Genomic DNA, 11723 nt, shown 5'->3' with positions numbered 1-11723 from the left:
TACCTCTGTACCCTTACTTGTGTCAGCTCTCGTGCAACTTAGATTTAGAGCCAAACTTATCTAATTGAAATTCTGAATTTTTTTGTTGAAAGTATTATAGATAAAGTTAAAAATTAGTTGAAATATTACGATAAAACCCTTGAATAGTATCAAAAAGTGTAATGAGATCCATAAATTGTAGCAAAAATAAGTTAGATAGTAGTAAAAATAAACTAAATAGTAATAAAATTAAAAAAAAAATGGCATTTTTCATCCAAAGCCAAATGCATTTATAACCGAATTTATCAGTTTTTTTTTTAAATTAAAAAAAAAAAATTAATCAATTATACAGGTGGTGTAACAAATTCCCTTATCCGACTCCTGTGGATCTTGAGACATTCCAAGTTGGAACAATTCTGTGTCTGTCAACTAATTTCACTTCCATCTTCCTCCACAAACATAACTGAAACCTCTCTTTCTCTCTCTCTCTCTCTCTCTCTCTCTAGCATTTTCAATTTCATCTTTGTCCACAAGAATTGAAACAAAAACACCCCACTTTCATTCTCTCTTAACACCAGAGAGTATGCCAATGGGAAAGTCCCGTATTAGCAAGAGGTCTTCTTCCTCTTCAAATTCGTACGCATCAACAGCAACAACGTTGGTGTTTTTAGCACTATGTGTTTTGGGTGTATGGATGCTAAGCTCCAATTCTGTAACTCCCCCAGAAACAACCACTCGCAACACTATAACCAGAAAGGAACCCCAAACCACCACCAACACCAAGTCCAATCTTCCTGCCTTTGAAGACAATCCAGGTGATCTCCCTGACGATGCCATTAAATCCGATGATGAAGTTAACGATAATAATGGTGGTAAGTCTCAGCAAGATCAGAAGGTGGCGATATTGCCAGAGATTTCCAAGGACTCCATTGTGGATAATGGTGGTGATGCCATAATTACTGACAAACAAGAATCATCTGCAGAAGATTTACATGGAAAAGAATCTACTGAGGAGCAGGAAAAGCAGAAAGAAAGCGAGAATCAGAATACTGAGGAAAGCTCTTTCACTCAAAACCAACGAATTGAAGAAATAACCTCCGAGGAAAGCAAGCAAACAAGTAATAATAATGAAGACAGTGAGCAAAACAGAGTTTCGGAAGAGAACAATGTTGAAAATCAAAAACCAAATGAAAATATTCAGATGCCTGATGAATTAGATCAAGAAAAAAGCTTACAACAGCAACTGAAAGAAGATGAAAGCCGTGAAAACACCCAAGAATCTCAGTATAATGAAGATCAACAACAACAACCAAAAGACGTGGAAATGAGCAATATTGAAGAAAAGCCTGAGACTCAACCACAGAAAGCGTACCAAGACGAATCTCAACAATCCCAAGCTGGGAATCAAGAAACGCAGCAAAAAGAAGACAACAAAGAGGAGGGAAACACTGAAAGCAACAAGGGAACTGAGTCAAACACGGTCGAGACATTCCCTGCTGTAGAGAACACGGTGATTCCAAAAGAGTCTAAAGAGTCAAAGAAATCGTGGGCGACTCAGGCAACTCAATCAGCGAACGAGAAAGAGAGACGCAAAGACAAGTCGAGCGGGAACGAGGGTATGTATGAGACCACGTGGCAGCTATGTAACGTGACAGCTGGTCCTGATTTTATACCATGTTTGGACAACGAGAAAGCTGTGAAAAAATTGCGTAGTACCAAACACTTCGAGCACAGAGAGAGGCATTGTCCTGAAGAGGGACCCACTTGCCTTGTCCCAGTTCCGGAGGGTTATAAAAAACCCATCGAGTGGCCCAAAAGCAGAGATAAGGTAACACGTTTTGAGTTTCATTGAATCTCAACCGTTCGATTGGATTACATGATGAGAAATAACTCTTATTGTCTTTTTAACTGAAATCATGATTTATGTGTGTTTTACTTGTTTTATGTAATATTTGTGCTTTTATGGGTCCTACACTTGTTTTATGTACTATTTGTGCTTTTATGAGTCCTACAAGATTACTTTTTTTTTATCTTAACTTTATTTTAATAATTTAAGTTTTAAAATTTTGAAAATAAATTAGCATTAATTTTTTATGTCTCATGCTATGTAAATAAATTATCGGAAATAAGCAATGTATAATAATCATCGTTATTATATATATGATCTTGGTTGGTTTACTCTTTTGAGTCTTTTCAATTGTGATTTGGCAGATATGGTACCACAATGTACCACACACGAAGCTTGCGGAGGTGAAGGGGCACCAAAATTGGGTTAAGGTGACCGGTGAGTTCTTAACTTTTCCTGGTGGTGGGACTCAGTTCATACATGGTGCGCTCCACTACATTGATTTTGTTCAACAGGTAACTAACCTAACCTAACCTAATTGATTCATTAAATGGACCATGCATATTATTAGTGTCTTGTTTGGTTGTCGATGCTTTTTCTTGCTAGGATATTCTCTATGATCTTTGCCTTTTTGTCTTTTTAATGATGGTCATGGGATCATATAGGGTTTTAGTTTAGTGAACACTTCATTAGGTGCCCGTTTTAGAGGACACTCTAATAAGTGAACACTTTCCAGTTCCACAATACAATTTTTCTAAAGTACTTTATTTTTTTCTAACTACCACCTTTTATAACAATCAACTTTCAAAAAGTTCAAAAAAAAATGCCCCTAACAACGTGTTGTGTAATTATTTGTTCACAATTTTTTTTTTTTTTTAATTGTAATGTTTTGTGCGGTGTTTATACTTTTTATTTTAGATATTCACGTTTTACATATGATGTCAAATAGTGTGAATACTTCTAAACAAGAAACAATCAATACCTAACATAACACTTTTTGAAAGGATTTTATATATATACATACACATATATACATATATACTACATTCAGTCTATTGGTTTGTTTCCGAAAAAAAAAATTCCTCATTTTTATCATTGATATTCAATGTAGGATATCATTAATTAACTAACCAAACCACTCATATGCAAATATTTTAACAGAAAAGAATAAGAAAAAATGTTTTCAAATGACTCCCCCCTCCACTATGAGGTATGAACAATGTGTAACTCAGTATTTTAGTTTGAAAATTGAAAAAAAGAAAAAAGAAAAAAAAAAAGAGAGAGAGAGAGAATGATAAAAATGATTGTTTTTCTTCCCAATAATGGTCTCTGGAATTGTTTTAATTAGCAATTGACTTGTGCATATTTGCATGTCCTTCCTTCCCTGACATGGTCCATGATCTTGAATTGGTGACTGCAGTCAGTACCTGCCATCGCTTGGGGGAAGCAAACTCGAGTCATTTTGGACGTTGGCTGCGGTGTTGCCAGCTTTGGGGGTTATCTTTTCGACAGAAATGTTATTGCTATGTCTTTTGCACCCAAAGATGAACATGAGGCTCAAGTTCAGTTTGCCCTTGAAAGAGGAATACCTGCAATATCCGCTGTCATGGGTTCTCAGCGCCTTCAATTCCCAAGCAGGGTCTTTGATGTTGTGCACTGTGCACGTTGTAGAGTGCCTTGGCATGCAGACGGTTCTAACTAGCTACTCTCCCTTTATCTTCATTACTTTACTTCTAACTGGTTTTCATGTTTTGTTTTTGGGGCATTGATTCTCACACTAGTTATTATTGATTGTCCATACACATTGTTCATTTCACATTTTAAATGTGAATATCAATAATAATAATAAAATTTGAACATTTGTGTATATCAATGCATGTAAGAGAACAATTTACCGCTATTTTTGCGTTGTAATGACAATATCAAATTTGGGTGCAGATGGTTTGCATCTTTTGGAATTGAACCGCGTTCTAAGACCAGGGGGTTATTTTGTCTGGTCTGCTACTCCAGTGTACCAAAAGCTCCCAGAAGATGTGGAAATCTGGAAGGGTAATAGCATTATAGATACCAACATTTCTTTATTTATAGGCAGTTTTAGACTTTAGTGTTAGGCTGACATATGTAGTCATGTTTTTAGCAATGTCTTCACTGACGGCCTCCATGTGTTGGGAGCTAGTCACCATAAAGAAGGATAAACTAAATTCAGTTGGAGCTGCCATCTACCGCAAACCTACCACAAACGATTGCTATAACCAGAGAAAACATAAACGTCCACCAATGTGCAAAGAAGATGATGATCCAAATGCAGCCTGGTATGTTTCTGCTATTCCTAACGTCTAAAAAGAATAGAACTTTGAGTTATCAATCATATTATTTGTTATTAGAAAAATCCTAGAGATACTACAAAAAGCTTACAAACTGAAGTGTCGAGAATATAATTGGAATCACTTAAACAATGTAATAAATGAATCTTTAAATTAGTTTTTTGTTATTGGTGACAAGTCTGTTTCTAAAATTTATGTTGCGAAAATTTTAGTATATCTAGCAACACTATTGTTGAGCTTGTTTGATTATTTTTTTGTTGGACCATTTCCAGGTATGTGCCACTGCAGGCATGCATGCATCCAGTGCCCGTTGACAATGCTGAGAGAGGCACCAAATGGCCTGAGCCTTGGCCTCGTCGAGTACAGACACCTCCTTACTGGTTAAACAGTTCCCAGATGGGAATTTATGGGAAACCATCTCCTCAAGACTTTGCCACAGACCATGAACATTGGAAGCGAGTGGTGAGCAAGTCATATTTGACCAGTTTAGGCATCAGCTGGTCCAATGTGAGAAATGTCATGGACATGAGAGCAGTCTATGGGGGGTAATCTTTGTCAATTTATTATTATGCCTAACCAAGGCTCAATATGCCAGCCATATAAGACCATCATTTAGGCTTTTACCACTTGTTTGTGCAGATTTGCAGCAGCTCTAAAGGACCTTCCAGTATGGGTCATGAATGTGGTGAACATAGACTCTCCAGATACACTTCCCATTATCTATGAGCGAGGTCTTTTTGGCATATACCATGATTGGTGTGAATCCTTCAGCACATACCCACGCACTTACGATCTACTGCATGCTGATCATCTATTCTCAAGGCTGAAAAAGAGGTAGAAATGGCTGGGTCATTGCAATATAGTTTTGTGATCTTTCACTCTCTTATCTTTATAGCACATTGTTGGTATTGGCTTCCACAGGTGCAAACTTGCTCCTGTAATGGCAGAGGTTGATAGAATAGTCAGACCTGGAGGTAAATTGATTGTCCGTGATGAGTCCAGTATTTTTCGGGAGGTTGAGAACTTGCTGAAGTCTCTGCACTGGGAGGTTCACGTAACCATCTCCAAGAACCAAGAAGGGTTGCTCAGTGCACAGAAAGGCGATTGGCGGCCAGACACATATGTAGATTCTTCCTGATCATGGAGAGGACATAGGTTTTTGGTTCTAGTTTATATGGTACTCTCTGACATTTTGAAGGCTAGCATCTTTAGCGCAGTAGTTATCATTGAAGTGTAACATCATTTGCTGTATTCAGCAGGTAGATGAATTTGTTACATCAAAATTGTTTGTATTTTGTAAAACTGTGAGATATATATTCAATGGAAAGTGATTTAAGTTGCCAATTGGCAAAAATTATTAATCTTAAATCCAGAATATTTGGATATAATCATGGCTTGGAAAGCAAAGTGATGTAATCGACCAATTGGCAGATATTATTCATCTTCAACCCAGAATCTTGGATATAATCATGGCATGGAAAGCAATTTTTTTTCTCCCTTGGTCACATTATGAAGGCCACATTCACTAAGAAAATGAAAACATTATCTCCTTTATACAGGTTTAAAGGCAATCCGCATAAATTCACTATTTAAAACTAGTCCTGGGATGTAGAACATTATCAGCCGAAAGCTGCTTAGATAGATAAGACATACCTAGCAGACTTCTTTGGGGATTATTCTGAAACCAGTTTGGTTAATAAAAGGACTAAGAAAACAGTAAATCCCAGCAGTTTGGCTGCTCTGCAGCTTTGGCTGTTACAAATTCTGATTAGTTACCAATAATGGCTAGAAGAATCCCACTCTTAATGTACTATGATAAAGAATGTACTAGGTTCCAGCCTCATGTAATGTATGTTAATTGCTTTCTTCAAATTATTATATTCGGTATTCTTGTTGCACATCTAATTTTTAGCATTTAAGACCAACGCTTAATGCCCTAGGCTCCAACTAAAAATATGTTGAATGATGCAAGACATTTGGTGACATTGGTCTACAGGCCATCTGGTCCTGCATGTGGTATATGACACAGGTCACTAAGCATGCTCAATTATGCGCAGCTCTAGAAAATCTCAGCAGATTAAAAAGAGGATGCAATTCCCAATGTCAAACATCAAGATACATGGCTTTATAATTTTTTCACTGCTCTTATTTGAGTAAGATATTCACAAGTCTAAAGTTCAACATACATTAAAATAATCTGTTAACTCAAATTAACAAGTGATTACATGCCAAAACCACAAATACTAGTAAGGGGCATTAGTCTTTGCCTTAAGCTCCATTATCCATAAGCCTGAGCAGAGTCAATACATCAACGTGATTTGCTCTATTCACAGAGCTGAAAATATAATCTCACCATAAACTTAAGTTCAAGCTAAGAATCTTTCTAATTCCAGTGCCTCATCAACTTGTGCTAAGAAGTTTCTGCAATTGTCCACTCTGGACTGCAGCTTTGAGATCTGAATTACAATATTTACAGTGAACAACAACATAAAATAAACAAAACAGAACCAGACAAATGACTTGCATTTGAAGGCTATTGGAGAATGGTTTTTTTATTTTTTATTTATTTTAATTACAGAGCTAAGAGCTTACCATCAGAGCCACCAATATGCTTCCCATTCACAAATATTTGTGGGACAGTGTGTCTGCCTACCAGATCCAGAAGAACATCCTGAATTTCAGCCCCATCATCTGCACAAATTCATGATGACAGACATTCCAAAACACTTTTTGTGTAGTCATACAAGTAGATAAGACGAGTGTTGCTAATTGATACCTCGGAGGTCAAGCTCAACAACAAAAGGCTGCTCATGTAGTTCACTGAGTATCCCCTTGGCACGCAAGCAATACCTAGCAACAAGGCAAAGTAGCACACAATTCCTTATTCCACATCACTTGTTTCACACACACATGCGCACACTCAAGAGCACCAGCCAAGCACCCTAAATGTAAAAGAAATGGACAATATAGGGAATCAATGAATATTATTCAAGAGTTGAAGCTAGCAACGCGTCATTTACACACTGGAGGTTGGAAAGAACTGGGGATAATGCTCCCCTAACCTAAAACACACACACACACATCCACAACAGTCAACATGTCATGTTCCTGCATTTCTTGAGACTGGAAAAGGAGTGGTTGATTTTATTTGTTATATGCAGTTTCTTCTGATTCATGCTCCTTTGGTACAACTTATTTTTCAGCCTTTTGAAAATGGAATTGTTTGAAAAAGTTGTACATAGAAAAAATTAAAGTTTAAAAAAGTTGTACTTTGAAAAAGTGTGGTTTAGGATCTTTTAGACTGAAAACTTTAGCCAATAAGACTCGGTCTCTGAATTCCAGATATAAAATGATGAGGAATATCAAGTTTCAGGAGGGAGATGGTTCCAATATCCTCTTGTGCTATGATAATTGGCATCCAGAGGGCCCTCGTTGTCAAAAATAGGGACAGAGAGGGGTCTATATTGTTGCTAGTTCTGTCAATGAAAAATCAGCTAGTGTGATCCATGCAAAAGCTTGGTTTTGGGGTTATGCAGATGACCTTGTTTTCATCCTAAGCAAGTTGCCTCTAATAGAATTTTGTGAATTTGATAAAGCTATACGAATTTCCTCCAAGCCAAGTTCATTTTCTGTTGCAAATGTTTGGGACCAGATCAGGCCCAGAAGACCTGTTGTAAGTAGGTGGAAGATTTGTACGGTTTGCTAAAGCTATTCCAAGGTTTGCTTTCATGACTTAGTTGGCAATGAGGGATAGACTCTTCAGTCTTCACTAACGAAAGGCTGACTAAATTGGGAATTGGCAATGACTTGTTACATGTGTTCTGTAGAGCTGCTATTGAAATAGAGATCATCTCTTTTTTAAAGTGCTTCTTTGCTCAAAGGATATGGAGGAACATTATAAGCTTGTGCTGTCAGGAATCCCTCATTACTTGAGCTGTGAAGCATTGGAAAGTTAAAAGCTTGAGTACACACAGCTGTAGGCTGGGGTTCAGTGCTTCTGTTTATCACATTTGGTCCCATATAAATGCCATTCTACACCTAGGGACTATTAGAATAAAGGAGCAAATAGTGGGAATCATAAGGAAGCAGGTCATATATCTCATTGAAAAAGCTGGCTCCTTTTCCTTATTCCAGTGCTACAGAAGCGGTATTTCAGATAGGATTCTTAAGCAGAAGGACTGAAAATGTGTAGTTGTCTAGCTGCTGTTCAGATGTTGCTTATTTTAGTGTACCTAGCTTTCCTTCTTATAAGATTTTTGTTTTGATTGTATTTTGTTCTCTCCCTGGTGAGGGTGTATTTTTCATTGAAGATAGTTTTGGCGTTGTCCGTTTTATGTTTTGTTCACTGTAACTGAGCTGCCTTTTGGCTGTTGTGGCTGGTTTTCAAGCTTTTTTCTCAACAAAATTTACTCTTGATTATCACACACACGTACACAATTGATTTCAAAACTCTCAATGGTATCCAAATGATGCAACTATGTAATGCATTATCTGCATTTCCAAAATTTTCATTCTTCATATAAAACCCAAAGATACATAGCAATTGGAAAAACATTCTGATTGGCAAGCATACACGTTGAAAGCATACAACATGGACATAGTTAAAGAAATCACCAAGTTTGCTTTGGTTTGGAATTAAAATAGGGGAAAAGATAATGGATGTCTCATGGACATTGGTTTAGGAAATTTTTTTAAAAACCTTTTATGAAAAAAGAAAAAAAGCTACCGAGCTTTTTATATTTCCATGTAAAGTTTCCTAAAATAACCCATATATACCTTTTTCGTGGTGAAATTCATAGAAATGAAATCACATCCAAATCAAATTTGAACCAATAATTAAACTGTGCCATGGTTCGAAATTCCAAATGGGGTATCAAACCCCAACACTAATGTCCCACTAGAATCCACAATAACAGGAAATTCATTAGAGAGAGAGAAACGTACGGGCAGTAGGATTTGGAGAAAAAGGCAATCTTGTTGGAGTAGATGGCGTTCTGTACGAAGGCCGAAGCCGAGTTGGAGGCTTTGACTTCCTTTGGTATGTGACCCAACAACAACAACCCGACCACTGCAACAACAACAACAACAACAACAACAACCCCCCTCAACTGAAAACTGCGCATCTTCGTTACGTTACCTTACGTGTCTCCAACACCGCTGTCGTTTTTCCCAGTTTTCAACTCCGACATATATACGCGTTTAGTCTAGAGTTCCCAATACATATTTAACAACAAAATCCCTGTGATAACATAACCCACGGGCCCATGGCCCAGTTTCTTGAAGCCTAGCAGGCTTGTCATCTGAACTGGGCTATATCTCCTCTTCATTAAAACGATTCTCTCTCTCTCTCTCTCTCTCTTAATTTTAGTTTCTCTCATAATATAAACTAGATACAAAAATCAGTGCACATTATTCAACATATATAGCTTATAATGTAACTATATATAAAATAGGGGTTTCTCAAAAAAAAATATATATATATATAAATATATATAAAATAGGGTAAATTGCAAATTACACCTCTAAAGTTTAGGGGTGTTTGGATTTTACACAAGTTTTAGAATTTGAAATTAACACCTGAAGTTTGAGAGTGTTTGGATTTTACACTATAATGTTTCAGAATTTGGATTTTACTCTTCTAAAGTTGGAGAGTGTTTGGATTCTACACCCTAAATTCTGAAACTTTAAGGTGTAAAATTCAAACACTCTCAAACTTTAATGAGTAAAATCTAAACATCCTAAAATTTATGGGGTAAAATCTAAATTTTGAAACATTAAGGTGTAAAATCTACACTCCCAAACTTCAGAGGATAAAATTCAATTTCTAAAACTTCAAGATGTAAAATTTAAACAACCACAAACTTTAGGGGTGTAACACTAATTTGCAATTTACCCTAAAAAAGAAAAAGAAAAAAAAAGTGAAGTGAGATTAGCAAATGTGATAAACTTGGATGAGTTGATTCTAATATAAATGTCATACAGATACTCCTAATCTATTTAGTTTGAAATGAGTGAATTAGATTATATCATGTCATCTTCTTTTTTTTTTTTTTTTTAAGTTGTCTATTAGCATTTTGGAATTTATTTAAATTATTGACAATGTGGTAAAATCTAATCCACTGGTATGAAAATAGATAAATAATATTTTAAGAATTCTATAATGGACTTACCTTATGAGCTTAAAGAAACCTAACCATTTATTCTATTGCACGTTTAAACAAGTTAGTGTGATTAAGATTGCTTTCTATAGATCAAAAGACCGAGGGTTATTCAATTTTCTAACAAAGAAACAAAAAATTTGTTTGGCAAAGCAAGAAACTTATATGTAGATAGAGGCAAAGAAAAAGGGGGGCGGGGGGATTAAGCAATAAATTGTGCACTGTTAACAGTAAAGGATCAATGTTAGATTCCACATTAAAATTTGGAAAATACTACTAAAAGGTTTAATTTGTTACAAAGCGATTAGTAAGTTCCTCAAATCAAAAGTTTAAGAATTAAATTGATACTCGCATTAAAGTTCAAAGGTAATTATTTTACAAGAATGAAAAATAATTTGGTGTGATAATAAATAGTAGTGATGGTGGTGAAAAACAGTGGCGATAGTGGCAATCATGTAGTGGTGTTGGTGATGGTGATAATAATGCCAAGTTGTAGTGGTAGCAATGACGGTGGCAAGATAGACAACATGTAAATAAAATTATTGGAAGCGTTTGCAATAACAAAGATGATGACAATGATACTAGTGATAATGTGAAAGTAACACAGTAACAAGGATGACAACAATGATACCAGTGATAATGTGAAAAGTAACGCAGTAACAAGGATGACAACAATGATACTAGTGATAATGTGAAAAGTAACGCAGTGATAACAATGATGACAAGGATATCGATGATAGTGTGAAAAGTAATGTGGTGATAAGGATGACAATAACCATATTATTAATCATGTGAAAAGTAATGCACAATAATGAAAATGTAAAAACTAAAAAGTAATATAGCGACAAAAATCTCAACATATGAAATATCTAATTACAATATTAAATAAAAAATTATTTCAAAAATCTCATTCAAAGTTTCAGTCACAACATTGGGATTCAAGTATTCAACAGATTTTTCCCATTTATTTTACATAGAGAACAGAAAACTCCTTTTGTTTAGAAGCAGAAAAGTACTTTTTTTACACACTCCTTTTTGAGTTTGAATCTTTTTTTTTTTAAATCTTGTTTGAATTCTCTCAACATATAGTTTATATCTTTTTATCTCGTACCACTAACATAACACAATGGTTGTCCACCATTTTCAAAGTGTCTGATTTTTCAGTTGGAACTTGGAACACTTTGCTAATTGCTCCTAACATTAACAAAGGGGAAAACAACCATTTTTGTAATTTAGGTTTTGCCTGTTTTGCACTTCGGTCCCTAAAATTTCAAAAAGTAACAATTTCCTGTAATCACACAGTATTTTTAGTTTTCTGCAAAAATACTTCATCTAACTCATCGTTCAAATCGTCTAATAAGGGTAAAGAAAACAGCCTTCAAAAGACAATTCATCAACAATTGCACGCTTTAGAGC

General features: G+C 35.7%; 2 protein-coding genes across 2 annotated transcripts; one reads left to right on the top strand and one right to left on the bottom strand.

Moving 5' to 3' along the window:
- Positions 1-392: 392 nt before the first annotated feature.
- LOC115995457 (probable methyltransferase PMT27) lies at positions 393-5517 on the top strand. The gene is made up of 8 exons (XM_031120030.1): positions 393-1807; positions 2191-2340; positions 3246-3516; positions 3764-3874; positions 3963-4137; positions 4422-4694; positions 4789-4983; positions 5071-5517. Exons 1-8 carry the CDS (start codon positions 563-565, stop codon positions 5285-5287), a joined length of 2637 nt encoding a protein of 878 aa, XP_030975890.1. The 5' UTR covers positions 393-562; the 3' UTR covers positions 5288-5517.
- A 733-nt stretch (positions 5518-6250) lies between these two features.
- On the bottom strand, positions 6251-9375 carry LOC115993988 (glutaredoxin-C3). Its single transcript, XM_031117990.1, has 4 exons — positions 9094-9375; positions 6926-6999; positions 6742-6840; positions 6251-6605 (listed from the first exon to the last, which is right to left on the bottom strand). The coding sequence occupies exons 1-4, from the start codon at positions 9270-9272 to the stop codon at positions 6550-6552; spliced, it is 408 nt and encodes a 135-aa protein (XP_030973850.1). The 5' UTR covers positions 9273-9375; the 3' UTR covers positions 6251-6549.
- Positions 9376-11723: the final 2348 nt, after the last annotated feature.

Source organism: Quercus lobata, chromosome 6, assembly GCF_001633185.2.
Source record: "Quercus lobata isolate SW786 chromosome 6, ValleyOak3.0 Primary Assembly, whole genome shotgun sequence".
NCBI lineage: Eukaryota > Viridiplantae > Streptophyta > Magnoliopsida > Fagales > Fagaceae > Quercus > Quercus lobata.
This window is presented reverse-complemented; position numbering and strand designations above follow the sequence as displayed.

Coding starts and splice junctions, on each gene's coding strand:
- LOC115995457 (XM_031120030.1), top strand. CDS start 563: ATGCCAATGGGAAAGTCCCGTATTAGCAAGAGGTCTTCTTCCTCTTCA. Junction 4,138..4,421: donor GATGATCCAAATGCAGCCTG/GTATGTTTCTGC, acceptor GACCATTTCCAG/GTATGTGCCACTGCAGGCAT. Junction 4,695..4,788: donor ATGAGAGCAGTCTATGGGGG/GTAATCTTTGTC, acceptor TTGTTTGTGCAG/ATTTGCAGCAGCTCTAAAGG.
- LOC115993988 (XM_031117990.1), bottom strand. CDS start 9,272: ATGCGCAGTTTTCAGTTGAGGGGGGTTGTTGTTGTTGTTGTTGTTGTT. Junction 7,000..9,093: donor TTCTCCAAATCCTACTGCCC/GTACGTTTCTCT, acceptor CCTTGTTGCTAG/GTATTGCTTGCGTGCCAAGG. Junction 6,841..6,925: donor TGTTGAGCTTGACCTCCGAG/GTATCAATTAGC, acceptor GAATTTGTGCAG/ATGATGGGGCTGAAATTCAG.